General features: G+C 56.1%; 1 protein-coding gene across 3 annotated transcripts; it reads right to left on the minus strand.

Moving 5' to 3' along the window:
• Positions 1-1,938: 1,938 nt before the first annotated feature.
• LOC111929306 (actin-binding protein WASF3-like) lies at positions 1,939-26,319 on the minus strand. 3 transcript variants are annotated; one of them, XM_086850112.1, is made up of 9 exons: positions 26,209-26,319; positions 16,540-16,692; positions 14,906-15,040; positions 14,654-14,807; positions 14,293-14,410; positions 13,976-14,091; positions 13,259-13,519; positions 11,708-12,084; positions 1,939-10,994 (listed from the first exon to the last, which is right to left on the minus strand). In XM_086850112.1, exons 2-9 carry the CDS (start codon positions 16,670-16,672, stop codon positions 10,837-10,839), a joined length of 1,452 nt encoding a protein of 483 aa, XP_086706238.1. In that variant the 5' UTR covers positions 16,673-16,692; positions 26,209-26,319; the 3' UTR covers positions 1,939-10,836. The 3 variants fall into 3 exon arrangements, with proteins under 3 accessions (XP_086706238.1, XP_086706237.1, XP_086706240.1); XM_086850111.1 differs by having other exon boundaries at positions 13,916-14,091; XM_086850114.1 differs by lacking the exon at positions 26,209-26,319 and having other exon boundaries at positions 13,916-14,091; positions 14,906-15,036; positions 16,540-16,629.
• Between the last annotated feature and the right edge of the window lie 542 nt (positions 26,320-26,861).

Consider the following 26,861-nt stretch of genomic DNA (forward strand, 5'->3'; position numbering starts at 1 on the left):
CACAAAAAATCCTATAAAAATGTACAGACTCTACCAACAAAGCTGCTTAGTTTTATTTTGGGGTTTGTTCTCTTTTTTCCTTTTCTATTTTGGTCAGTTTGGGATTTGGGGCAGAGAAAATGTCTCTCTTTAGCCAGCTTCATGTCAGTAACCAGCAGCAAATATTCCAAGGATCTCAGTCCTGGTGGGGCAGCCCCAGCTTGTTCATATCAAATAATTTGAATTGAACCTGGAACAAACCCCCAAGAAACCATTACTGTTCTCATGAGGTGATGAAGTATCTCTTTCTTGTAGAAGCATCAAATTTGGGGTGGGGAGACCTTTTAAAAAGCCATTGCTATCACAGGTATTGGTGTGTCCTGACCAGCACCGAGGCTCACGTCGTTGTTAACCACCAATTAACAGCTCACCCCTAATTGTCAGGGATGCAGGTGGTATTTCCTTGTAACTCCTCTCCTTTGTGCCCAGTGGTGAGGTGAGGCAGCTCCACTTGGACCATTTGAACCTTTTCTGTTGCCCACTGCAGAATCCCCCCAGCCCACCCTTGCTGTCCCTGCAAGCCCAGGAGCTCCCCCATTCCCACTGGGAATGTCATACAGAACACTGCAGAGAGAAAACAGCAGAGGAGACCCAATCCAGACCTCTGTCCCACGGCTCTTTGCTCCCTGACTTTGAGGGAGGTGAATAAATCTCCCCCAGCTCCCAGGGGAGCGGTTGCCTTCCCGAATTCCGCTCACTGCCCATCCCAAGGTTATCCCTGCCCAGCCTGAGGGTGTCTGACAGCACACTGCGTGTCCCTGGCTGCTGAGACCACCAGCACAGGTCTGTGGCCTTCCTGCAGGCTCTGGGAGCTGGAAAGCAGCTGGCTCATCCCAGGAAAAGCTTTTGTTGTGGCTGAGGATGAGGGGCAGCGCCCTGGGCTCTGCCTTGCCTTTGCCCTGCTTTCAGGACAAGGACTGGGCTGGTGGCCCTTGGGGGCAGGTCAGAGCACCCTCCCTGGGAAGGGAATCCTCCAGCCCCGAGCAGGGATGAGTTTTCCAGCAGGAAAATCCCGCTCTGTGCTCACCCTGGGCTGTGAGGCACAGCCAGGATGGGATTCAATCATCCCCATTCCCTGCCTCCCGTCCCACCTGATTCCCCAGGAACGAGGCCATCCCAGCAATCAGGACAGCGCCTGCTTCTGCTGTCAGTGCTGTCGTGAGCCTTTTAACTTGGCTGGGAAAGTGGATCTCAAAGGAAAATGTACAGTTATCATTCAATTATGGTTAAATCAAGCCCCTTCGATGCACTTTATGACCGAGTGAAAACAAATCAATGCTGTTATTGCACTGTATCTCTATTGTGTATAATATTATACATTCATCTGTAAGAGTAATTTATTTTTATTACTGTAAATAAAACTGTTAAAGTGATTTGTCAAGAGGATATCCAAAAACGGGGGGGGGGGGGTGGGTGGGGGTGGTAAAATTAAAACCTTTGAAGATCTGGGCTGCTGTCCCAGGTATGTGCCATGCTCTGCGTGTCTGTGTTTTTATTTCAGATATTATATTCACTTACATGTATAACATTTGTATATGCAGAATGTTATATTTATTTCTGCTTTCCCCCGCTGGGGGTCTGTGTTTCCCCTGGGATCAGGAGGAGCTGGATGAGGACAAGACCTGCTGGAGACAGGGAGGGGTTGGGAAGGAGCTGCTCCTGCTGCTCGGAGCCTCCAAGCACAGACAGAGCTTTCCCTGATAACCCAGGCAGCCAGGGATTAAATACCCTGGGGAATTAATTGATCTTTGAGGGTTTGATTCTCCAAATGAAGGCTTTTAGTGAGATCACAGCTTTCTGCTGCTCCTTCTGTGCCCCAGCCTCTGACAGAGGAGGGAGCATCACAGGGCTGATTAACTCACAGCAAAGGACAAGCCGACAAAAAGCCAAACCCCGATCTACCGTAACCTCTTAAAATCTTTATTAATTTTTTTATTAATCCCTTTTTTTTTTTTTTTCTTTTAAATTTAATTAGCACATGCATAAAGTGTCAACAGTTTGGGGTTAAGATGACATTTCTTGAACAAATGTAGTTACAAGCGGTGCCTCGGCTCGATCCAGGTTTCCTCTCTGCCCTGTACAGGAGGAAGCTCGAGGTCATCCCTGCCTTTTCCATCCTCGTGTCACCACAGGCAGAACCCACAACACTGGGGAGAAATACACTTGTTCACACGTAGCAACTGGGTAGGGGAGATAGATACGGGCAGCAACATCTACTCACCTACTGACTAAGTGCACATGGCTAAAGACCCCACCAGACAGCGAACGTCTCCTTCCTTGGTAATCGTGGGAATCTCCTTCCTTGGTAATCATGGGAACCTGGCACGGCCTGGAATGGGTGGCCCTCCCTTGGGAAGGTGCCTGGCTCCCACCAGCTCCTTCTACCAGCAAATTTAAGGAGATGGAGCCATTCTTCTGCTGTGATTGAAAAAGGAGCCTTTTGCAGGGGTGTTGGGGTGTTCCTGTCCCCTCTGTGCCACCCCTGCCTGCAGAGCTGGGGCCAAGCTCCACAAAGAGCAGCCCAAGCCCTGCTCCGGGCTCTGTGTGTGATCACTCGGTGCCAAAAGGGGAGAAAATTGCTTTTAAAAGGCCCATGTGGAGCTGGATGCTCTGGTTTGGGAGGATTGGTGCCCCCCTGCTCCAGGAGGTCTCCTGAGCTCAGAGTTTGGGTTTGGGGGGGTCTGAGGTGCCTTGATCCACAGGGCACAGGGGATGATCCTCACCTGCCTGCAATTCCCTCCAAAATAACTCCCCTACAGCACCTGGCCTCAGCCAGAGGTGTCAGTGCTCCTGCTGGCTGGAAAGAGGATGGAAAACTGGAAGGAGATGGCTCCTGTCCTGCTGCAGCAGCTGGCATTGTCCCAGCAGCAGCAGGAGGAGGAGGAGGAAGAGGAAGGCTCTCCTGAATGCTTGCCCCATGGCAGCAGCACGTGCATGTCCCACAGCCAAGTGGTGACAGGGTTTGTGTCCTCCCCACATCTCCCACATCCTCTGGGAACTGCTCCCGTGCCTCTGGAGCAGCTTTTCTTGGGCTGGCCAAGCCTGGAGTGAAAACTGCTCCCCGAGCCACTCCTGTGGAGGGAGGGATCCCAGAGGATCCCCTGGGATCTGGGCAGCTCCAGGTTTGGGGTCTGGGCAGCTCCAGGTTTGCAGCCCAGGTGAGCTCTGCCCGTTCCCAGCACAGCAACACCACCCACCCCAGGAGGCTCCCTGGCCGTGCCAGAGGGAGCTCCAGGAAAGGCACTTTGTGTCATAAGGAGCTGTCCTGGCCCCGTGGTGCTCCCAGCAGGAATTCTGGATCCAAGCCCTCCGTGTGGCAGGGCACAGCTGAAAGCAGAGGGGAGGAAGGTGCCAGCAGAGCTCAGCATCACCCCAAACTCACACCCCGCTCCAGATCCCCCCAGCCAGTCAGGCAGCCCCAAAACCAAGGGAGTCCATTAAGGTGAGGAGCCACCAGCCCCAAAAGGTCCTGAAAACGCATTTTGAATAAAAGGTTTTTTAAAATTGGTGGGGATTTGAGCAGGTTGGGTGGGACTCAGGGCGAGCTGGTCTCATGGAAAGTGTCCCTGCCCGTGGCAGGGGGTGGAAACCAGACTGGGATCCAAACAATTCTGGGCTTCCATGATCTGATTTCTTTACCTGATCTGCTCTGACCCGAGACAAAAATCACCAGAAAGAGCAGCCCTGCTTGTGGAGAACTGGCCAGAACTACAGACAGAGCCAAAACATCCCAGAGGAAAATGAAATTTGGAGGGGGAGCAGCGCGGGGGGAGCTGATGCTCATGGCTGTGATTTTTGGAGAGCTGGCAGGGCTCTGCTCCTGCTGCCAGCAGGAAATCACCAGCTCCCCACGGGCATCACAGGATTGTCCCTCACCTCAAGTCCTCTTCCTTTTTAACACAGGACTTCTGTGGTTTTTCCATGGTGAGAAGTGATTTTCCAGAGTCAGCGATGCCAGCTGAGGCATCAGGATTGCACCAGCACCAGAAAGGGGTGGAAATCGATGGGATTTGAAACCCTTGAGCTGGGGAGGGACCCCCCAGGGATAAAAACACCTCCTACAGTGGCAGGAGACCCTCTCCTCGCTGCATTGAGGGGGATGTGATTATTGCTTTTCCTTAAACACAGCTTTCCTGGGATTTTTGGAAGTGGTTCTGGTGGCACCTGCTTCGTTCTGTTGCTGATTGACTGGGAAGTGCTGCTGTGTCTGACCTTCCCTGGAGGTCTGAGGGAAGGAAAGGGAACAGTTTATCCTTCTGGAAATCACGTGTGAGTTGTTTGTTTGCTTTTTAATTTTGTGGGTGTCTTTTTCTTTTTTTTTCTTTTTATTTTTAGATTTACTTTTTTTTTCTTTAATTTTATTTTTAGATTTCTCAACTGAGCTACCCCAAATCAAAGGGTAAATTTTTAAATTGTCCACCTTAACGGCTTACTCACTACAGTCTGTGGATCATGAATGGTCCAGAGGAGCTGCTGCCTTTTAAATATTGAAATAGAGCAGATTTCACATCCTTCCCTCTCAGGTGCTTATTAGCACTTTTTAAAAGCACTTTTTAATCTTTATTTTATTGGAGGGTCAACACCAAAAGCAAGGGGGAGCAGAAGCAGCTGCCCTGGCTGCTGGGGGATGTAACCCACCAGGACAAGGAGAGGATGAGGCAGAATTAGAAACGTGCCAGGAATGCCCTGTGGGCACCTGGCTCCACACAAGGTCACCAGCTTCTCCCTGGCTCCTCAAAGCCTCCTCAGAGCCTTTGTGACCTGAATTTCTCCATCCTCACCTCCAGAAAGCTTTCCCTGAGGCCTGACTCAGCTCCCTGCTGCCACAGCTCAACCCCACGGCGAGCTGAGATTTATTCCCCTCACTGCCCTTTGTGGCTTTGCACAGGGCTTGACCTGAGTGAGGTTTCCCCTGTGCAGGATGATGTGAACCTAAAATGCTGAGCTGGTTTCTTCCTGCCTCATTTTCTCCTCTCAGAACCCTTTACCTTATACAGAACCCAGAGCTGGAATTACCACTGAGCTGGAAATCCCTCCTGGGTCAGCCCTGTCCCCTGGCATCACCAGAGTGGGAAAAGGCTCCTTTCACACCCACCTGGGCTCACAGCCACCAGCAAGAGGTTTAATCCTGCTCCTGGGAAGAGTGAGAGGCAGCTGTGGGAAGATCCCTGCTGGGAGATGCCCAGGGGAGGGTGAAGGCCTCAGGCTCCTGGCAGTCTGTGATTCAGACACCAATTTGGGTGATTTCACATCAACTCTGCCTTCTGGGGACCTTTTTTCCAGTCAGCTCTTGCCTGGGGCTCTCCCTCAGCAGGAACCCAGCCTTGGTGACACCAGCAGCACCAGGTGACATCTCCTGGGGACATCCCACCCTGCCTGTGGGCACAGCTCTGAGGGCTTTGGGGGCAAACAGCTCCTCCCTGAAGTTCTTAACTGTGGGGTCAGGTTTGTTTTTGGGGGTTTTTTTTCCCCCTCCACCAGCAAAATACAGGCACATTTTTCCACCCAGAGAAGGTGGAGCTTGGGAGAGCGAGCCTAGAAAACCTGGGGCTTGTCCAAGAAAAATCAGATTCACACACACAAAAACAAACAACCCCTTGGATTCTCAGAAAGACTGAACTACTTCAAAGCCTAGCTCTGGGTTCTCAGTGTCTGCAGGTGTTTTCCAGAGGCTGTCACATGGGTTGGTGGCAGCCCTGAGGGTCACCAGGTGGCCGCAGTGATGCTCCCAGGACCATTCCCACCCCATTTGTGTCATCCCAGAGAGCACAGCTGTGTTGGGGCTGGGGAAGGGCACTCCTGGGGGAACAGGGAGCTGCTCAGGGACAAACCCAGCCTGGCTTGGCTCTCCTGGACTTGGCTCAGGCACTTCAGCGTGGGGGATGGAGGGGCAGGAGAGCCCCGGCGCTGTCACCAGCGGGGGGACGTGGTGGTGCTGCTCAGGGGGCACCTAAGGAAGGGACAACAGTCCCCATTTGAGGGGAAATTTATGGGTGAGTGAGCATTTGAGGCTTCTAAAGTGCAGTGCAGGTTACATGGTCTTTGCTGTAGACTGTAAACTCCTCAGGACAGACTCCTTGCCCTTACTTTTATTTTATTTTATTTCTTTTTTTTATCTGTAAAGTGACATTCCAGCTGTGGAAATCTTACCCCTAAATAACTACTACTACAGGAAAACACGGGGATCTCGGTGAAAGGAACAGCCTGGGCTCCCCCTGCCAGCATCCCATGGTGGGGAGTGCTTCCCATGGCCATCCCTGCTCCATCCACAAGGAATTGGCACGGAATTCCTGCCAGCTGGGGACCTCTGGGATGCACCCTCCAAAGTGCCACCTCCAGTGCTACAGCCTGCCTCCCTCCAAGCAAAACTTCCACTTGTCATTAAAGCTGAGGTGTTAATTCGGGCTCAGGGGAGTCTGCAAAGCTTCTCTTGGGGCTGTTGGGTGTCTGGAAAGGGAGAGAGAGGTGGAAAAGCGGCTGGGAGGAAATCTGAGGGCTCTTCTGTGGAAAGAGCTCTCTGAAGAAGCCAAGCTCAGCCTAAAGTTTGTCACAGGAGTAAAATGTTCCCGAGATGAGGCAGCTGCAAAAGCAGGAGCTCTCGTGGGGTGGGATGATTGTTCCTCTCTAAGTCTCTTCCCTGGGTGGGAAATTAGAAATGAGAAAGTTCCCAATCCATTCTTCCTTCAGGACACTTTTAGAGCCACCAGCAGCTCCAGCCAGCTGCAGTGGCCACCCTGAGTCAGGGGGACACGGAGAGCAGTGCCAGCAGTGCACGCTGCCGGGCTCCCACCAGCCTCCAGGAGCCCGAGCAGGACCAGCCTCGCACCCCCTGCAGCACCACAGGTGCACTGTGGTCCCTGAAAAGTCCCTTCCCAGATCAACCTGGGATGTCCAAGAGGTTCCTGATGGACCTCAAGGACGGCAGCCTTCCATTAATATCTCCAAGCAGAACCAAAATGGCTCAAAATTTACTGTTCCACTGACTCCAGCCCATTTGCAAGGACACGGGGTATTTGATATTTGATATTTCCCCCACCCCCTGTTGACAGCCATATTTATTGTTTTTAATCTATGCCCATAAATTGGCAAGTAGAGGGAAGCAGAAGGAAAAAGGAACTCTCAGGAGATCAGTTGGACTCATTAAATGTTTGGCACTCTGTGATTATCCTTTGGCAATGAAATGCCACTGCTGTATTTTAGCAGGGAACACGATACCTTAATGTACAGGAGAATCTCCTCAGCCCAATTCTGGTACTCTTGAGAGGGGGGGAAATTCAATCATCTGTGACCTGGATTGCATTTTTTAATGTCTGCCAAGCTAGATAAAATATTTAAATATTCACTTTTATATCAGCCCACATGAGGATTTGAGCATTTCAGGTTGTGTAACACAGCATGGCCTACTTTGGGGAGAACGTCCAGAAATAGGCACATATGTACAAAATTCTGAGTGTGCAGCATGTGGGGCAGACAGACAGTGTTAATTAGAGTGGCACAATCCCAGCAGCACCAGCCCAGAGCAGACAAGGAATTGGTGCCACTTCTGTCGGATTTCAAAGGTCACCTGAGCAAAAAACCAGGTGAATCTGCCTCAAACAAAGGTGGTCAAGAGTGGCTGAGTCCCTCAGGTGAAGGCACTGAGGATGGGATTGGGGCTCTCAGTGCCACCATGTGGCATTAATGCTCCAGTTTGGAGATCCTGGAGGTCTTTTCCCACTGGAATGACTCCTGGGGCTTGCCTGCCTCGTGGTGCTGTTGGGAGGGGTGGGGAGAGCCATGGTCAGAGCAGAAATGGGTGTCCAAACCCACCCTGAGCTTCCTTCTCCACCAGCTCCCCCAGACACCTCTCTGGGATGAGGGTGGGGGGTCCCACTGCTGCTACCAGGACGGCTTTAGGGTTTGCACAGGGGTTCTGGTCCCTGGAAGAGGGGGATGCTGATGTTCCCAGCAGGGCTGGGAGCTCCTGGAGCTGCTGGCTGGCTTGGAGCTGAGAAAGTGAGCTGGGTTTGTGTTGTCAGGGGATTTCCTGCAGCAGAACAGGAGGGGTGAGGATGTGCTGGGATGGCTGGGATGCCCCATGGGGACACGGTGTGAGAACATAAAGATGAGAGGAAATGGGGGTGAGCCTTTCCTGCCCCCCCAGCTGTGCAGGTGTGGCCTATGATCGCAATGGCCCCAATCCTGGCAGCTGCCAGTCCCAGCACAGGAGCTGTGAGGGGACAGGGCAGTGGGAGGCCCCAGGGACAGCCCTGACCTGCCACACACCCTGCCCCAGTCACCACGGTCCCATGTGACACACACAGAGCAACTGGTGCATGACAAGAAGGGACCTGATCTTTCAGGGGCACTGGGCTCCTCTCCAGCTCCCACCAGGACTGGCTCAGCCCTGCAGAACTGGGACAGGGGCAGAGCCATGGGATCAGCCAGTCCTGTGTGTCCCTGAGCCCTTTCCTGGGGCCCGTGGGACTCCTCAGCTCCTCTGGGTCCCCACAGTGGCTCTGCAGCCCCTCGACCTCTGCAGCAGATAAGAGCAGCTCCACCAGCCCCTGCTCTTTTCCCTCTCTCACAAAGGGCTCTTGCTCTCCCTAAATTACCCAATTAAAGCAAATTTCCCTTCACTTACAGTTTTGTGATTGTATCTACGTCAATAACGCTCCACCAGGAGCATCACCTCAAACCTGAATTTTCACACTGCATCCTTCTGGACCTGCTCCAGGCCGAACCCCAGCTGCCTTCCCAAGGAAAGCAGGTCCTGGGCATTGCAGGGGCTCTCTGTAAAAAGCTCTTGCAGCAGTTTCCCTGCATCTCAGAGCGTCAACCTCAGAATCAAGAGCTCCCAGTGAGCACCAGGAATTTCCTGGCCACCTGTAGGGCACGGTGTCTCCCTGCCTCCTCTCTCACTCCTGCTCCTTGTGTTTTGCAGGTGAGTTATTCCACGTATCCTGTTGCTCTGCTGCTTCTCACCTTGCCCTCTCCCACATCCCAAATCCATTCTGCAGCCCTGCTCAAGCCCACTGGGCACCACAGCCCCCAGCCCGGGTGTGGAGGTGTGCAAGGTGTCACATCCAAGGGACAAGAGACCATTTCTGTGCCACTCGAGAGAAGGGAGAGCTCCTGGGGGCGTTTCCCAGCAGCTGGGCAGAGGATTCACCACATCTGGCCATGAGGGGTTTGTCACTGGGGGCAGATGAGCAGAAGTTTGGGACAACACCAGCATCTCCCAGGAAATCAGCAACCTGGTCTAGTGGAAGGTGTCCCTGCCCTTGGCAGGGGGTTGGAATGAGGTGGTTTTTAGGGTCCCTTTTATCCCAAACCTTTCTAGGATTCTGTGGAATTTAAGGACCAGCATTTGGCTCTCAGCCATATCCTCCCACCTCTTTTAGAGGTCTGGCTGCTTCTCCATCATCAAAACCCTGCTGAAGTAGCCATCACCCACAGGGCTACTGGGAGAGGCAGGGAACTGGGCACAGAGCTCAGGCTTTCCCCATCCAGGGACTCGTGGAATAGGGGGACACAAGAGGGGGGTCTGGGGACATCACACTGGCCAATCCACAGCTGGTCCCAGCCCATTTTCCACAGGTGGGAAACCTCTCCCAGCTCTCTGCAGGTTTCCACACCTGCCTGTGATGTTTCCAGTATTTCCCACCCCTTCTGCTCTGCCTTCCTCTGTGCCTCTTCCCTTTGTAGCTCTGTGAAAAGTCTGCCACGGATCACGCTCTGTTTTGGTGGGAAAACAGGTATTTTCAGAGCTGAAATAGGGGCCTGCTCACCCAGCTCCTCCATCCAAATGTGGGACAGGGGACGGAGCAGGATCAGGAAGGGGGAATCGGTGCCTGGGTCTGAGCTGATCTCAGCTGTACAGGCACAGCTTGTGGGGCTGCAAAGTGCAAGTTGAGAGTTTACCTGAAAGCAGCAGATTGTCTGATTCACTTTTTCCCAGATAACACTGAAACGGTGTCACGCTAAGGCCAAGGAGAGCTGGGCTTGGGGAAGCTCCCTGGACACGTTTACTCCTTTTCTGGAAAAGGCAGGACAAGCCTGGCCGAGGCTGTGTCTCCCTGCCAGCCACACCAGCCTTGCCTTCCTGGAAAACCAGCTCTGAGCGTGGATACAGGGAGGGTCACCAAGGTCACCTCGGGCTGCTCACACAACCTGCTCTAGGGGAAGGTGTCCCAGCTCTAGCTGGACTAAATGGGCTTTAAGGGAGCCTTCCAACCCAAAGCATTCCATGATTTTCCAGGGAGGAACCACACAGTGGTGTAACCGTACAAAACGTGGTGTAGGGAGGGAGGCTCCTGCCCACACGCAGCTTTTGGAGCTGCCTGACCCCAAAACCACCACCACCAGCAGCAGAGTGTCCCCAAGGCCACACAGCCAGCCCTGTGCTCCCGTGGTGGCACCAGCTGTGCAAACAAGGCTTCTTCTCCAGGAGCTTCTCGTTAGCACAATTAACATTAAGCTGAAAAAAGCACTGCTGCCTCTGGGGCTCCCTTCTCTCGCAAAGCACACTCAGGGCCATCTCCGGTCTTGCTCCAGGTGTAAACCTGGAGTAATCCTATTAACCTGCCTTCAGAGAATTTTGGAAGTCATTAACTATGAAGGTGCCGCTAATTTCTGGTCTCACTGCCTCCGAGGTGTATCCTACCAGTGCTGCTGCTGCTGCTGCTGCTGCTGCCCGAAGGGTTTTGGACATAGTGTAAAAGCAAAGCTCCTGCCCGAGCGGGGCGATGTTGGGGAAGGTGCCTATACACACCTGGAACGGAGCCGGGAGCTCCGAGCCAGCCCAGCCCGGGGCCCTCAGTCCGACCACTCGTTATCGTCCAGCTCGGAGTCGTCGTCGGACTCGCTGTACTCCACCGCGATCCGGCGCGACAGGATGGTCGCCACGTCATTGCCCACGGGCTCTTTTTTGGCCTCTTGCTCCCACTGCTCCTGGACTTTCCGGAGTTGGATTCCTGAGGGAAAGGGGGGAAGGCTTTAGGGGGAGTGCAGCCGATGTGGAGCACTCCCCCCAGTTATGAAGTACTGGCTGAGAGAAGGGGGCAGCTGCCCTGGTGGCCACAAGGTTGTGTGGGATAATTGGATAGGATTGGTAGGATGAGAGGGAATGGCTGTAAACTGAGAGAAAACAGGCTCAGATTGGATGTCGGGAAGGAACTGTTCCCTGGGAGGGTGAGGAGGCCCAGAGAAGCTGTGGCTGCCCCTGGATCCCTGGAAGTGTCCAAGGCCAGGGTAGACGAGGCTTGGAGCAGCCTGGGATAGTGGGAAGTGTTCCTGCTCACGGCAGGGCATGGAATGGGGTGAGCTTTAAGTTCCCTTCCCACCCAAACCATTCTAGGACTTTATGAATACGTATGATTACAAAGCTGCATCATAGAATAAAGCTCCTCCTCTGCTTCCACTCAGCCTGAAGATATTGAACCTTCCAGAAGGTTAAATCTACCATTTGACCTGGAGATTTACAGGAAAGGGAAACACGAGACACCCTGGAGCACATCAACCACTACAGCCCTGCAGGAAGCCCGAGAGCTGCCAGCAATCCGCGGGGCTTCATTCCACCTCCAACCACGCATCCCCCAGCTCTACCCTGCATTTCACCCCGCCCCAGCCAGCACCGGGCCCGCCCTGCCCTCGGTGCCCCCCGAAGCGGCTCTGTCCCGGCTCTCACCCCTGCGGATGGCTGCCAGCAGGTCGCTGCGGGCGTCGCTCATGGGCATCAGCGGCACCTGCGCTTTGCGGGGCTCGGCTGCGGGCGGCGATGCGGAGTGCGCCGGGGAGGAGGACACGGCCGGCGGCCCGGGCGGAGGGGGCGGAGGGGCCACCGGGGGTCCCATGGGGCCGCTCTGCGGTGGGGACGCCGAGTAAGGGCCGGGGGGAGCGGGGGGCGGTGAAGGGGCGTAGGAAGGGGCTGCGGCCGAGCCGGGGGCCAGCGCTGGGGGAGCCGAGATGGGGCTGTCGAAGGCGGTCTGTGCCGATGGGATGACGGGCGGCGGCGGCGGCGGGGCGGGCGGCACGAAGTACTCGGCCATGGGCACCGGCTGCGGGCTGCAACGGGGGGCAGAGGGGTCAGTGCCACGACAATCACACACGGAGGGATGGGGCTGAGCTAGAACGGAGCCACAGGGATCATCCAGTCCGTCTCTGGGCCCTGCACGGCGCCATCCCTGCACCCTGCGCATCCCTGAGAGCTTCGTCCAAAGGCTCCTGGAGCTTTGGTGCTGTCACACCTGCTCAGTGCCCCACGGCCCTCTGAGGGAAGAATCTTTTCCTGATATCCAACCTAAAGCTCCTCTGACACAGCTTCAGGCCGTTCCCTCGGGTCCTGTCACTGGTATCACAAAGAAGAGATCAGCATCTGCCCCTCTGCTTCCCCCAAGAACTTGTGGACTGCAGTGATGGCTCCCCTCAGTCTCCTCTCCTCCAGCTGAACACATCAAATGCCCTTAACCACTTCTCACACGGCTTCTCCTCAAAGCTTTTCACCATCTTCACGGCCTCCTTTGGACACTCTCTATTGTCTTCTCTATATTGTGGTGCCCAGAACTGCCCCAAACATTTGAGGTGAGGCTGCCTCAGAGCAGGACAATCTATTGCCTTGGCTGGCTGGTGCTGCTGGGCCTGATGCCCTCCAGGGCACACCTGGCCCTCCTGGCTGCCAGGGCACTGCTGACTGAAAGATGGCACCCATCACCCATCCCATCACCTATCCCAGAACCCATCACCTATCCCAGAACCCATCACCCATCCCAGAACCCATCACCCATCCCAGAATCCATCACCCATTCCAGCACCAATCCCATCACTCGTCCCAGCATCCATCACTCACCCCATCACCCATCATCCATCCCATCACCTATCCCAGAACCCATCCCAGCACCCAACTGGCTCCGCTCCAGCTTGGTTTGCTCTGAACCCCAATAAAAGCTCTGTCCCAAGGTCAGAACGGTGGTGGAGGTCTCTGCTGGTAGGGTGGGCTATGGGCCACGCAGTGGTGCAAAGCAGGAAACACCCCAGGGGAAAACCCTCCATCCACCCTGCATCTTTATCTGGGATGACATTACCCCAAAAGCGCTCCTGATTTGGCCTTGAGTCCCACCAGCACTTTCGGACCACGAGAGCTGCAGAGGAGAGCTCTCCCTGCTCCACCAGCCCAGAAATGGGGACTCACACCTCCACCAAGCCTCCCTTCCCTGGGACAGCGAGCAGGCTGAAGCTTTACCCGTAATCCTTGACTAGGTGGGGTCTGGGCCCGTTGAGGACGGCCTCGGGGGGCGGCGGCGCGTGGGGCTGCTGCAGGCGGGTCAGGCTGTTCTGCCGGCTGCCCGTGGCCGGCCGGAACACGTGCTCCGGGGGGTTGGTGGCCGCCAGCACCCCCTCCTTGTGCTCCACCGGGGCCAGGTGGGCCGCCGGGGCCAGCAGCTGCGCGGGGTGGTTGGGGCTGGCCGGGTACGAGTGGTCGGCAGCGTCCGACGCGTAGGATCTGCGGCACAGGAAAAGCCGGCTGTTGGACTCCTGAGGAGAGTCCACACAGGAGGGTGTGGGGCTGGGAGGGTTTTGGGGATGAGACAAGACAAGGCCACGAAAATATCGATGTACAAGACAGCAGAGTGAGAGCAGAGGGGACGAGGACACAACAGAGCTGAGCCGCTGTCTTCCCTGAGCTACAAAACGGAAAGCGCTCCGGTTTTATCCCAGTGCCAAGGCTCCTCCTGAGGTCCAGGATGACACCCTGGGGACACCAGCTGTCCGTGAAGTTACCACATGTCTGTGGCTGAGCACCCCGACCCTGCTGTGGGCAACACCACCCCGCGACGACGGAGAGGAAGCGCAAAGCAAAGGAGAGGCGTGAGCTGAAGGTGTAGGAGGTAGAACCTGCCTATTATCTGGGGACAGTGATCCTTCCGATGACGCCATGTGATAGGGGGATGGTGAGAACCTGTTATCCGGCCGGAACTCTTTATCATACGCCATCATGTTCCACTCCAGGCGCCGGTTGCGGGCTTTCCTCACTTTCTTCACCTCCCGGGTGGAGTCCTCCACCAGCCGCTGCTCCTGCGGGAACACAAAGTCACGGCTCCACCTCCAGCCCGGCTCCTCCGGACCAGGAGTAGTCCCTGGGGAGCATCACCCAGCCCTGGGAGATGCACCCGATGCAGGGGAGGGGAGCACGAAGGATGCAGCAGGAGGTGGCCATCCCCAGGTCCCGAGCACCCCCAGCTCCAGCCCCCTGGTCCCCCACCTGCCCCCACCCACCTTCTGCCTGCGCTTCTCCTTCCTCTTGTCTTCTGTCGCCTGCAGCATCTTCTCCTTCCATAAGTTGAAGAAGTAGGAGGGGTCAGTGTAGAATTTGAGGCCGTCCTTCTTGTCATCCCTGGGGGTTGGGAAGGGGGGAGAGAGGGTTACCAGCCCCAGGAGAAGACCTCCCGTTCCCCTTCCCAAGGGCTTTGCTACGATCATGACCACGAGCTGTTGCCCCACCACAAACACATCCAACACCACCCGCAGGGTGTGGACACGCATTCCAAGGAGAAATCCAGCTGCAAATGGGGTGAGACACCTGATCCTTCTCATGGGAAGGACCCCTGGGAGCCCCGGGAGGCGCAGTGCCCCATACCTGTAGGGCGTGAGGATGTTGAGCGGCGGGGGTTTGTCGCAGCGCTGGTACATCTCCATCACCGGGTTGGGGATGGAGTTGCGGGACACGACCTGCTGGTTCTGCACCGTGGAGCTCTTGAAGGCTTTCCTCATGTTGATGTCCTGCAGCGAAACTGGGGGGCACAGGAAGGATGAGGGATGTGAGGGCGGCCTCAGCCCGCCGAGCAATCCCGAGAGCACGTCTGGACCCCACCCCAAAGCAGCCCCTCACCTTCCTCCACGGTGGAGTCCAGCTGCGTCACCTTGATGACCAGCAGGTCCACCCTCTCCTGCAGCGAGTTCATCCGCATGTAGAAGCTGTTGGCTTCGTTGAACAGCTCTCCAAAGATGTCCTCGGCGTGCCTGCCTGGCAGGGGACAACGCAGGGGTCACCACGGCGGGTGGCTCACCCAGCTCAGCCCATCCCCTGGACCACCCCACCTCCCCGTGGGCTGCTCTCCCCACGAGCTCAGCCTCATCCTCTCCCAAAGGGGAGCCCAAATGATCACCCCTTCCCAGTGAGAGCAGCACCCGCAGGGACACAGAACATTCCCGGTGCCCCAAAGAGCCCTTGGATCCATCAGGATAGATCAACCCAAAAAGGCGACCATCACACAGCCTGGCCTCGGGAAATCCAGCCCAGGTAGAAAGCCAAGAGCAGGGCAGTGAGGACAGTGCCACAGCAGGGGCAATCTGAAATTTGTTTTATCAGTTCTTTTCCTGCATCTCTCATCTCTCATCCCTACAACAGCTCATTTATTTAGGGTTATTTATTTAGGATTAATTAGCTTTTTATTAGGGTTATTCCTATCATGGAGCTGAGCAAGGTGTCTGGCAGAGCATTGCTGATACCTGTAGGCTACAGCACCCATCCCATCCCATCCCATCCCATCCCATCCCATCCCATCCCATCCCATCCCATCCCATCCCATCCCCCCAGATCCTCAGGGTTTCCTCCAACCCCACCTCTTAAACAGTTCCCAAGATCAGGGAACTTTTGAAACCTCCTCAGAGCATTCACCAGCTTGGTCTTATTTCCCTTCCCATTTTCCCCTGAACTAGGAGGCCTGAGCAGACATTGGTGCTGCTCATGGGAGCCACCGCACTTCCAGCAGCTCCCAGAATCCCAGGTTTCTTTTTCTGGGAGTATTTTAGAGCAGACTCTACTTCTGGAGGTGTGTAAAAGACCCTGAGTAGCTTCTCTCTCTATTTTCAGTGGATATTCAGCATGAAATAGGTTGCCCCTGTTAAACCTTCACACTGCTGTGTGCAGTGCTCTCATCTGCCCCTTTTCTGAAGATCAGACCCAGGGCAGGAGGACAGCTGAGGATTGAGACCTTTGATAGAGACCTCTTTTCCTCAAAAAGCTCTAACTTGAAAAAGAATAGCTTGGAGTATTTTAAACCTTCACCTGACCTTCCTATTTCTGGCCAAGTGGAGAAGCAAGAGGCTCCTGAAGGCTTTCTGTCCCCCCACTGCACAGACCAGCTGTGAGAGGAAAAAGGGTCTCAAAATGCCACCAAGTCCCCAATTTGAGCTTGGCCTTGAGCATCCTCCTATTTTCAACAAGCTGGATAATCCCCAGTGGATCAGGAGCGGCTGCAGCCCACAGGGCTCTCACACAACCCCTGGTTCTGTGTGTTTGGGACTGGTGGGAGTGACTGTGGCATCCCAGTGCCATCCCAGTGGCGTCCCAGTGCCATCCCAGTGCCATCCCAGTGCCATCCCAGTGCCATCCCAGTGGCATCCTAGTGCCATCCCAGTGCCATCCCAGTGCCGTCCCAGTGCCATCCCAGTGCCATCCCAGTGCTGTCCCAGTGCCATCCCAGTGCCATCCCACCCCAGGGCTGCTGTGCCATGACTTACTGAGGCTGCCCAGCTGTTTGATGATGGCAGCCAGCGTGCTGTTGGTGACACACTCCAGCTCACTCGTCACCCCATCGGGAAGGGCCCCCCGGCACAGGTGCCGGGGCTCGATGTTCCTCTTCACCAGCGGCATGGCGAGCCCTCACGCCTCTCCTGGGAAAAGGACAAAGGAAAAATGGAAACACACAACTTTCACCATTTCCCTGTTCCCCCCACACTCCCCGTTTCCTGCCCAGGAGGTTCTGCCTGCCCACGCTGGGGTATGGCAGGTGCAGCAGGACTTTTCCAAGCAGGGGATGCTCTGGGGGTGCAAATTTTGGGGTGCTGGTGGGCACGGGGGTGCCAGGGTAGAGGTGAGGGCTTTGTCCCTACTTTTGTGCCACCGTGTCCTGTCCCACTCACTTCCCAGGGCTGTGCTCAAATCAAACTCCCCTGTGCTGCAGCCCTTCAGCTGGCCCCGAAAAGCCTCATCCAGCCCAAACAGAAGCAAGGAAGCGCTTGTAATGCCATTATTTCCAGCTCACTGCAGGCTCTCCAGGGTTTGATTTGTGCACACACTACACTGAGACAAGCTGCTGTGGCCAGCTCATCCCAGCTCCCTGCACGGCCCCCACAGCATCCCTGGCTGTCCCCACAGCTCCTGTGTGTGCCCTACAGCATCTCTGGGTGTCCCCACAGCTCCTGTGTGTGCTCCCACTGCATCTCTGGGTGACCCCACAGCATTTCTGGGTGTCCCCACAGCTCCTGTGTGTGCCCTACAGCATCTCTGGGTGACCCCATAGCTCCTGTGTGTGTCCCCACTGCATCTTTGAATGCCCCCACTGCATCTTTGGGTGACCCCCAGCATCCCTGGCTGTCCCCACAGCTCCTGTGTGTGCCCTACAGCATCTCTGGGTGCCCCCATAGCTCCTGTGTGTGTCCCCACTGCATCTTTGAATGCCCCCACTGCATCTTTGGGTGACCCCCAGCATCCCTGGGTGCCCCCATAGCTCCTGTGTGTGCCCTACAACACCTTTGAGTGCCCCTCCCCAGCACTTTTGGGTGTCTCCCCAGCATTTTTGGGTGTCCCCTGCTCCACTGTCCCGCCCCCGAAGTGGGGATGGTTCATTTCCTAGAGGGTTTGAGGAGATGTGGGGAGATACCCACACCCAAAACCTCATCCCCACTGAGGGCACCCCCGGGATGCAGGGAAGGATGAAGGATGGGCACCATGGGGTGTGGGGTGCTGGGCACAGGGCACCCCGCTGCTGTAAAGGGGGAACGGTGGGAAACAGGCTGGGAAAAGGGGTGAAAAAGGAGCATTTCTTATCCAGGGTGGTGTCTCCTGGGGATGGGACACGGCTCAGCCCAGCTCCCAAAGCAAAGACACGCTGATGGCTGGGCTGGTAAGGACCAGAGAGCACCAGCAGCATTCCCAGGGAGCAGAATCCCCCCGAGCACTCCCCGCCCGCCCCAAATTCCAACAGAACTTTGGCAGCGAAGGAAAAGCAGCTCCCATTGATGGCCGAGGTCGGAGCCAGCAATCTGCAGAGCTCACATTTTTTGGCCCCGGCAGCGTCAGACGGAACAGTTTCCCATTGATAGCACCCGGCCAGGGCTCCCAGCAGCAGCAGCAGCCGCTCCTCCGCTGTTTTCAAATGCAAATCCAAGCTCCCTCCTCCATGGAGGAGCCCGAAGCCTTTTCCTGAGGTTTGTGGGGTGGGGTGCAGTGGAAGGACCCCGCTCCTGGACCCTCCGCAGGCTCTGTGAGATGCTCCGGGCTCAGAGCATCCTCCAGCGCTTCCCACAGCCACAGCTGATGGATGCGGTGCTGTCCCCGCCTCCCAAAATTCAAGATTTGTGCCGGCTGTTTGTTCCTGTGTGCCAGCGTTTGCAGGGGAGGCTCTGGATGTCTGCTCTGGCCATTCCAACCCCCCTTTTCTGGGCGCCCCCGAGCTCTCCAGGCTGGGTAAAGCTTCACCCCGAGCTGCTTTTAGGTGTCACCCCCAAATCTGCTCTCCCTGGCACATCGCAGGGCTGCAGGGACTGGAGGGCACAGGGCACAGCCCTTAATGAGCTGCCTGGGGCCAGCAATTAAAAACAGGGAACAAAGAGCCATTCTCAGCATCCTTCGGGGCCACGGCCACGGGCACCCGGGATTTTTTGGCCCTGCACAGGGGGAATTGGAGCCACCTGAGCCCACAGCTCCCACGGGGATCCTGGGGCAGGATGAAGGAAAGAAAAAGGGATTTTTGGTTTGAAACTGCCCAGCAGGGACAGACTGGAAGAGGGGCAGAAAGCAGGCGAGGAGTGTGACGGCAGCATTTGAGATTGTGCCATGGGAGAGCATCCCTGGAGGAGGAAAATCCCTTTAATCTCACCCCAAAGAGGCCGGGCAAGACTCAGAGCTTGCAGCAGAATAAACCAAGGAGGAGTTGGGTGCATTTTTATGCCTGTAAAGGTAATTTTGACCAAACCACAGAAGTTGCTTTCCAACCCCCCCACAATTAATGGAGCACAGTGATCAGGACCCCCAGACAGTCCCATCCCCTGACAATGCTCTCTCAACCTGCCACACCAACAGCACCAAACCTCTGACTTCTGCCTTGAAATCCCAACTTCTCACCTAAAACCTGTCGTCTCTAGGCCTGTCCTGACTCGTGGGAGCACAGTTCTCCTGGTGGGGATGGGCTGCAGGTGCCTCCAGAGAGGCCAGCTCTATTTCTATCCTCACTGGCACATCCTGCTCACACCTCCAAGAGGCTGCACACAAATCCTGAGCACGGAAGGGGATGCTGAGCTGTGCCCAGCGCTGCTCCTGCTCTTGCTGGTACTTCAAGACTTCCAGGGGGTGATTTTGGGTGGCAAAACCTTTTCCTCAGACAGTCAGGAAAAGGCTCCCAAGGGCAGGGATGGTCTGGGTGCAGGCTCTAGGATCATTTACATGGACTAAGACCTGTGGGATTTCACTGTGTCCTGAGTGGAAGCCAGGAGCCCTCAGTGGGAGGTGGTGTCAGGATGCAGGAGGAGGAAAATGGGAGCCACAAACTCAGCAGGAATTTCTTGGAGGGTGGAGGCAGGAGAAATGGGAGCAGCTGGTTCAGGTTTCAGGCACACTGTGGGGATTGTCCATCACTCAGCTTTTCCCTGTGACTGGAAAGAGCCAACAGCTTTAAATCTCATACTGGGAAATGCCACAGCTGGGGGGAGACACTCACCCCCTTCCCACCTGCTTCCCAAAGCCAGTGGTGGAGCTTGGAAAGGAATCACATCCAGCTGAGGTGACCAGGCAGGGGAGGACATGAGGCAGAAAGGAGCTGTTTATTGTGCCCTAAGATGCTGATTTACCCCAAGGACCAAACTGCCAGCAGCATCCCAAATCCAGAGGTGCTGGCAGCGCTGAGGAGCAGCCCCTGCTCTGGGATTCTGGGCAATAAGGGCTGCCCCAATCCCTGCAGACCAGGCTGGGGTGTGATCTGCAGCTGCTGACCCCTCCAGCTGGCTCCTTCCAGATGTTATCCCTCACCTCAGCAGCCACCAGCATCTGGCAGTTTAGATCCTTGGGGTCCATGGGGGCAGAAAAGCAGCCCTGGTTTTGTGAGAGGGTCCAAACAGAGGAGTTTTGTGTCCAGCCATTGCTCCTTACATCCTTTGCAACAGCTTTTCATCCCTTCCCTGCCCCCAGACCCGCTCTCTCCCACTGGGCTGTGATTTACAACCCTGTGGGAAGATCCAAAATGCCCTGAAGGAGCAGGTGTGCTCTGGGGTGGTGAGCACAGATTTCTCAGGTGCTGGTTCATCCCTGTGACAGATTTTTTGGGTTGGTCAGTGCCCAACACCCGCAGCCCTGCTTGGTGTCACATGAGGGAGAAGTGTCCTAGGGTCAGTGTCCATCACCAGCTGCAAGTTGAGGCACCTCCAATATTTCTGATGGAATTGGGAGGTGCATGGAGCAGCAGGAATGAGGGAAAGCTCCTTCACTCTGTGCCAGCCAGCCAAGAAAAAACCCAAGCTTGGATTTGGGGACAATGTGGGCGTGTGGTGAAACAAACGCCTCCAGACTGGGAGTTAAGGTCAGCCCTGCTCTAAGCTCAGCTCTAGGCCAAGCTTTGGGGCTCTCTCTTTGCTCAGCCCTTGCAATCGAAGCTCTTTCCCAATTTGGGCTTCCCAGGGTCTTTCTGAGCCCTGAGGAGCAGACACTGCCAGGAACTGGAGGCTTTTGCAAGGCTGCAAATCTTTGGTTGGATGCCAGGAGCCAAAGTAGTGAAAAAAACAGGAGATATGTTAAAAAATCTATTAATCTTGAACAAAAAAAAAAGTTTGTAAGTGAATACTAAACAAACAAGAAGTGCCAAACCTCGTGGTGGCTGCTCAAGACCCCGTTTTGGTGCAGAACCCTTGGAATGGAGAGGTGAGGAAGGTCAGGAGGGAGGCACAAAGCAGTCCTGAAACTGTGAAAGGAGCAGCAGAACCCCTGAATCTGAAGTCAGGGAAAGCACAAGAGGCAGAGCTGACTCTCAGTGGGGCTTGTAGGTGCCTGAAGGAGCTCGTCCTGTGGAGTTTGGCAGGATGGATGTGGTACAGAAGAGGGCTGGGGAGGATCTGGGGGTGTGTGATGCCTCTGAGCAGACAGAAATAGGTGGTGGGTGTGAAAGCTGCAGGTTCTCGAGGTGGCAATTTGTGGAGCTCTGCCACAGCGTGGGACGGTCCAAAGAGCAACAGGACAAACCAGCAGAGGACAGAGAGGCCACCAGCAGCCACCTCATGGCTCAGGTGACCCTAAACTGCTTTCCCACCAGTGTGGGCCACGGGGAGAGCAGAGCCTGGAGCCCACAGGGACCGAAGTTTCGTTGTCTCAGGAGAAATTCAGCCAGGAAAAACCGTGCAGGCAGCTCTTTGTGGTGCAGGGAAAAACCTGCCTGGGAGAGCAGGGCCAGACCTGCTGATTTACTTCCCACAAAATGGAGCGTGAGCTGCACCGCAAGGACTCGTTGCTCTCATTTACAAAATGCATCTGCCACCACTTCTTCATCTGCTGCCAGCCCAAAGGCCTGAGAACACCCCCAGCATGACAAATGTCACTGCTCCCTGGGAAGGTGATTGCTGCTCCAGAGCTGCTGTCCAAAGGTTCATTAAATATATTAAAACCAGAGGGCAGGGCTTCAGCGAGAGTAAATTCTCAGGTAAATCATTTCATTTGTGTCATTCTATTTGGGTGTGATTTTATTTATAAATGTTATCATTTTATTTGGGTGGCACTGAGGGCTGGTGGGCATGGGAGAAGCAATGCCACTGCCTGCCCCTTCCTTGAGACCTCTGCATCCCAAAGGAGCCCGGCTTTACAAACGCTCTGGGGCCGTGGAAAGCATCCCAGCCCCACTGAGAGGCAGCATCAGGTGGAAAAATGCCTCAGGGGCTGGAAATCCCAGAGTGTGGGATGGTGGTTTTGGCACCCAGGATATCAGGATCCCCAGGATACCATCAGGATCCCCAGGATATATCAAGATCCCAGGATATATCAGGATCCCCAGGATATCAGGATCCCCAGGATATCAGCATTCCCAGGATATCAGGATCCCAGGATATCAGGATCCCCAGGATATATCAAGATCCCAGGATATATCAGGATTCCCAGGATATCAGGATCCCAGGATGTCATCAGGATCCCCAGGATATCAGGATCCCCAGGATATCAGCATTCCCAGGGTATCAGGATCCCAGGATATCAGCATTCCCAGGATATCAGGATCCCAGGATATCAGGATCCCAGGATATCAGCTCAGGGCTGTGAGTGGAGAGCTCTCAGCGCCGGGTTGGCACAGGGGGATTTTTGCAGGAACAGATTTGGGTGGAGCTGGGGAAGGGTCAGGCCCTCCTGCCAAAGCAGGGAGAGATCTGGTCCCGTGCACAGCTCCAGGGCTGGAGCAGTGACCTGTGTCCCACCGGGAAGCGCTGCCCCCGCTCTCCTCCGGCCCATCTGCGGCTCCTCCTCTGCGAGCTCCGCCAAAGGCAACTGCCAGGAGGCTTCACAGCAAAGTGCAACAACACAACGTTAAATCATAGCTAAAAATATTCCTCAGGAGCTTTATTAGTAAATGCCACAGTTGGTGGTTTGGTTTGGGGGTTGGTTTGGTTTTTTTTCCTTTTCCCCTCCCCTTTCTACTGTAAAATGTTTCAGCTCTAGGAACAGCGCTTGACTGAACTGTCCCGAAACCCCCAGCAGCTCCGAGGGCTGGGCTCTGCAGCATCCTCAGGAGGATGCCAAAAAAGCCTCCTTACCCTGGGCTCAGCTCACAAACCTCATCCTGCTGTGAGTCTGGCTTAAAACTAACAGGCTCCTGGAGGGGTTTAATCTAAATGATGCCTCTTTTAGGGGAGGTGAGAGCAAGTGCTGTAAATCACAGAATCGCAGGAGGCTTTGGGGTTGGGAGGGATCTTTCAGATGATCTCGTTCCACCCCCTGCCATGGGCAGGGACACCTCCCACTATCCCAGGTTGCTCCAAGTCATTCCAACTTGGCCCTGGACAGGGATCTGGGGGCAGTCACAGCTTCTCTGGGCAACCTGTGCCAGGGCCTCCCCACCCTCCCAGCCACGAATTTCTTCCTAACTTTTGATCTAAATCTCTCCGGTTTTGGTTCAAAACCATTCCCCACTGACCTATTTCCCCCTGTAAAAAGCCTTTCCTTTTGATAAACCCCCTTTAGGTACTGGAAGGGGCCCTTAGGTGTCTCCAGAGCCTTCTCCAGGCTGAACAACCCCATCTCTGGCCAGTGGATTTGCAGGCAGAAGCTTTCCTTGGGGTTTAGTTAACGTGGAGTTTGGGTTCTGTTGTTTGATTTCTCAGAAATGGGAGCCCTCAGTGTCACCTGGCACTGGTCATGGAGCTGAGGGCCACTTCTCCAGGTCCTTCCCATTCACCCTTTGGCTCCCTCTCTGCTGTGGCTACAGATCAGAGCATCCGTATCCATGCAAAATCCATGCAAAGAGAGACATCCAACCCGATACCCTGATGCTGAAGGGAAAAAAGAGGGGGAAAGCTGTGGATGAAACCATGCATGACCCTCCTCCATCATCCCCTGGCTGCTCCATGCCCGGTTCCTGTGCGAGGAATGCCCAGGAGCAGCAGCACTGCCTTGATCTTCAGAGGAGTCATCAGGGGCTGTGGGAACGCAGCACATCTCGGCTCTGTTTTGGCTGCAAAAGATCCCTGCTGGCCCAGGAATCATGTGTTGTTTTTAATGACTCTATCACCAAAGGAAAAATCTTCAATGACAGCTTTTTTTTTCCCCCCTCTTTTGTGGCCAGCTCATTACCAGAAGGATCTCCCTCTCTCAGGGACGCCGCTGAACAAACCGGCCTTTTTCTCCCCAATATAGAAGGCGCTTTGATAAAGCGGGGAAACCCTCGGCCAGCAGAGAGGGGTTTTCTGGAAAGCCTCTGCTGCTGCCTTTGGGAACAGCCGCAGGACTGGCACCTCAGCACAGCTCTCCAAGCTGCTCCCTGCGGGGCTGGGCTTTGCCTGCTGCTCCCCAGCGCATCCCCGGGGGTTTTCCTAGCAGGAACCCTACAAAACTCCGGGTGGATGTGGGGAAGAAGGGGCAGATCCCAGCCTGGAGCTGGCTGCAGCCTCGCTGCTCAGAGACACAGGGAATTCAGCTCAGAGGGTGTCTTTTTTGGATGAGCAGCTCTGCAGGAAAAAAAAAAAAGGGGAAAAAAAAAAAAGCAAAAAAAAAAAGCGTTCTTGCTTTTCTTTTTTTATTTCTTCACACTTCTGGCTCGAGGGCTGTTGTTCGTAACTTGTCAAGATCTTGGCATCGGCGGCTGATTTGTCATCCGCCATAAAATGGAGGATGAGCATCTTTGGTTCAGAACTGGGCCAAGGGAGATGACAGCTCAAAGCAAAATATGCTTCATCTCCAGTTTCCTCCGTGGGCTTCAGCTCCCGGGAGAAGGAGCGGACATTTGGGGTCTGAGTTGCATCACAGCGTTCTGGGTAAGAGCCCTTCTCTTGCTCCGCGTTTGCGACAGCACAGCCCGCTGCACTTTAACCCTCTGCCTGCCAGAGCAGGCTGTGCTGGGCTGATGCTGCCATCACCCTGCCCTCCTCACCGAGCGCTGCAACCTGTCACCCTGAGAGCTACCGAGACACTCAAATACCACCGAAATACCATTTTTAAAAGCAAAACGATACCAGCAATCTCTTTAAAACCCAGGCAACGAGCCGCAGCGTGAGGGGTGTGCCTTGGCACGCTGAAGTTTGGAAGATGAATTATTAATGCTGCCATTCCCGAGCTGCCCGCACATCCCGGGGATGCGCTCCCCTCCTCCGGCTCGTTCCGGCAGCGTGTCCGGCCCCTGGCTCCGCTGTGCCGGCCACACAGAGCCACAAACTCCGCTAAAAAGCATCTCAAGCCGCAGGTATTCCATCGCGCTGACAGCACCGCCAGGCAGCAAGAACTCGAGTTTGAAGCGATAAAATTCAAGCTCCCTGCAAGCAGCTGAATCACTCAGCGTGGAGGCCCAGGCTCCTTGGAGGGGCTCTGGGCCCACCTGCTCTGCCCTTTGGGGTGCCCCGAGCTTGGGGGGTCACCAAGGGGGCTCTGAACCCTCCCAAATCCCTGGGAGGGCAGCAGGATGGGGACGGGGTGGTGGCGTTCAGGAGAGGTGACAGCAGGCTGTGCCCTGCTCAGCGCTGTCCCCTCCGCATCCCCAGCCTCACACCGGCCTGCAGAGCCCCCCGGACACCCCCCAAATTCCCGAGTCAGGGGGTGATGAGCCCTGCCCTGCGCTGGCTGTGGGTGCACAGGCAACCGTGGGCCCCGCTTATCCCCCACAGTGATGTAAAGATGAAGGATCCTCCCTCCCCAGGATGGCAAGTGAAGCCCCCCGCCCCCAGCCCGCCCCCGTGCAAGGGTGCAGAGCAGCCAGGCCCCCCTCCCTCTCCATGCAGGAATGCCGAGTGACAGCACACACCCCCATCCCCAGCGCAGGGGTGCAGAGAGCCCCGGAGCACCGCGCTGCGAATGTGCCAAGCGCTGCCGGGATCCCTCCCTCCCCCCGGCCATGAGAACGTGCAGAGCAGCCTGACCCCCTCCCCTCCAGGCGAAACCTGGAGGATTTTGGGTACCCCCAACCCCCCAACCCCCGGCCACCCACAGCTGCGAAGTGGGGGGACACCCCCCAGGCAAGGAAGCAGCTTGGACAGCCCCTTCCCAGAGCAAGGATGCGAAGGGATGGAGGACAGCCCCCCCGCCCCCGTGCACGGATGCAAAGCTGGGGGGGATGCAGCAAAACGGGGATGCAGAGCGGCCCTGCCCCCCCGCAAGGATGCGAAGGGACGGAAGACCCCCCCAGAAAGGATGCAAAGGGATGGAGGATCCCCCTGAAAGGATGTAAAGGGATACACAACCCGCAAGGAGCAGCCCCCAGACCCCCCGGCGGAAAGATGCAAAGGATCACCCACCCGCCACGCCAGGGTGCAGAGCGGTGGGGGATCCCCTCCACGCAACGATCCCCCCCCCCCCAAAAAAAAAAAAAAAGGCTGAAAAGGTATGGGCAGCTAAAAAAGCTGCAAAAAAAGCAGCAAAAAAAGCAGCAAAGCCCCCAGAGCCCCGCGAAGGGATGTCCCCCCGCCATGCGCGCTCACACCTGGGGGGACAGGGTCATTCCCGCATCCCCCTGCGCTCACCTCCGCCGGCTTGGGAGGGCCCGGGGTGTGTCTCGGCGGGGCCGTGCGGGGCCGTGCGGGGCCGTGCGGGGCCGTGCGGGGCTGCGGCCGCCGCCGCCGCTGCCCGCAGCCCGCGCCCCGCTCCGCCGGCGCTGCCCGCTCCGCTCCGCAGTGCGCGCACGGCGCATGTGCCCCCGCAGCGCCCCCGCCCCGCTCCGCCCCGAGCGCCACCGGCACCCCGGAGCCGCCCTTACAACTTCGCCTAAATCCCTGCGCACCCCCTCCCTCCGCAGGCTTCCCGGCCTCTCGCCCTGAGCTGCGGGTCGGGGGAGCGCGGCTGGAGATGCCGGAGCGGTCGGGAGGGGAAGAGATGCTCCGCGGAGAGGGAGAGGTTTGGGTGTCGTCTTCTCCAGGTGTGGCGTTGCCACCATCTTCTTCACGCTTCTCCTGCGCCCTGTGGAGTCCCTGGGTGTCTCCCCGTGGATCAGATCCAGGCCAAGGTGTTGGGCTGGGGTGCTGATGAAGCGCCCGGCGTGTCACTGTCACCAGCTGCTGCTGCCCGAGGCTTTGGGGTCCTCTCCCTGGTCGTGTCACAGAGATGCTCCAAGGGCTGCTCCGGGGGCAGGCTGGGAGAGCTGGGGGTGTTCACCTGCAGAAGGGAAGGATCCAGGGAC

Source organism: Cyanistes caeruleus, chromosome 14 (genome assembly GCF_971803275.1).
Source record: "Cyanistes caeruleus chromosome 14, bCyaCae1.hap1.1, whole genome shotgun sequence".
NCBI classification, from domain to species: domain Eukaryota; kingdom Metazoa; phylum Chordata; class Aves; order Passeriformes; family Paridae; genus Cyanistes; species Cyanistes caeruleus.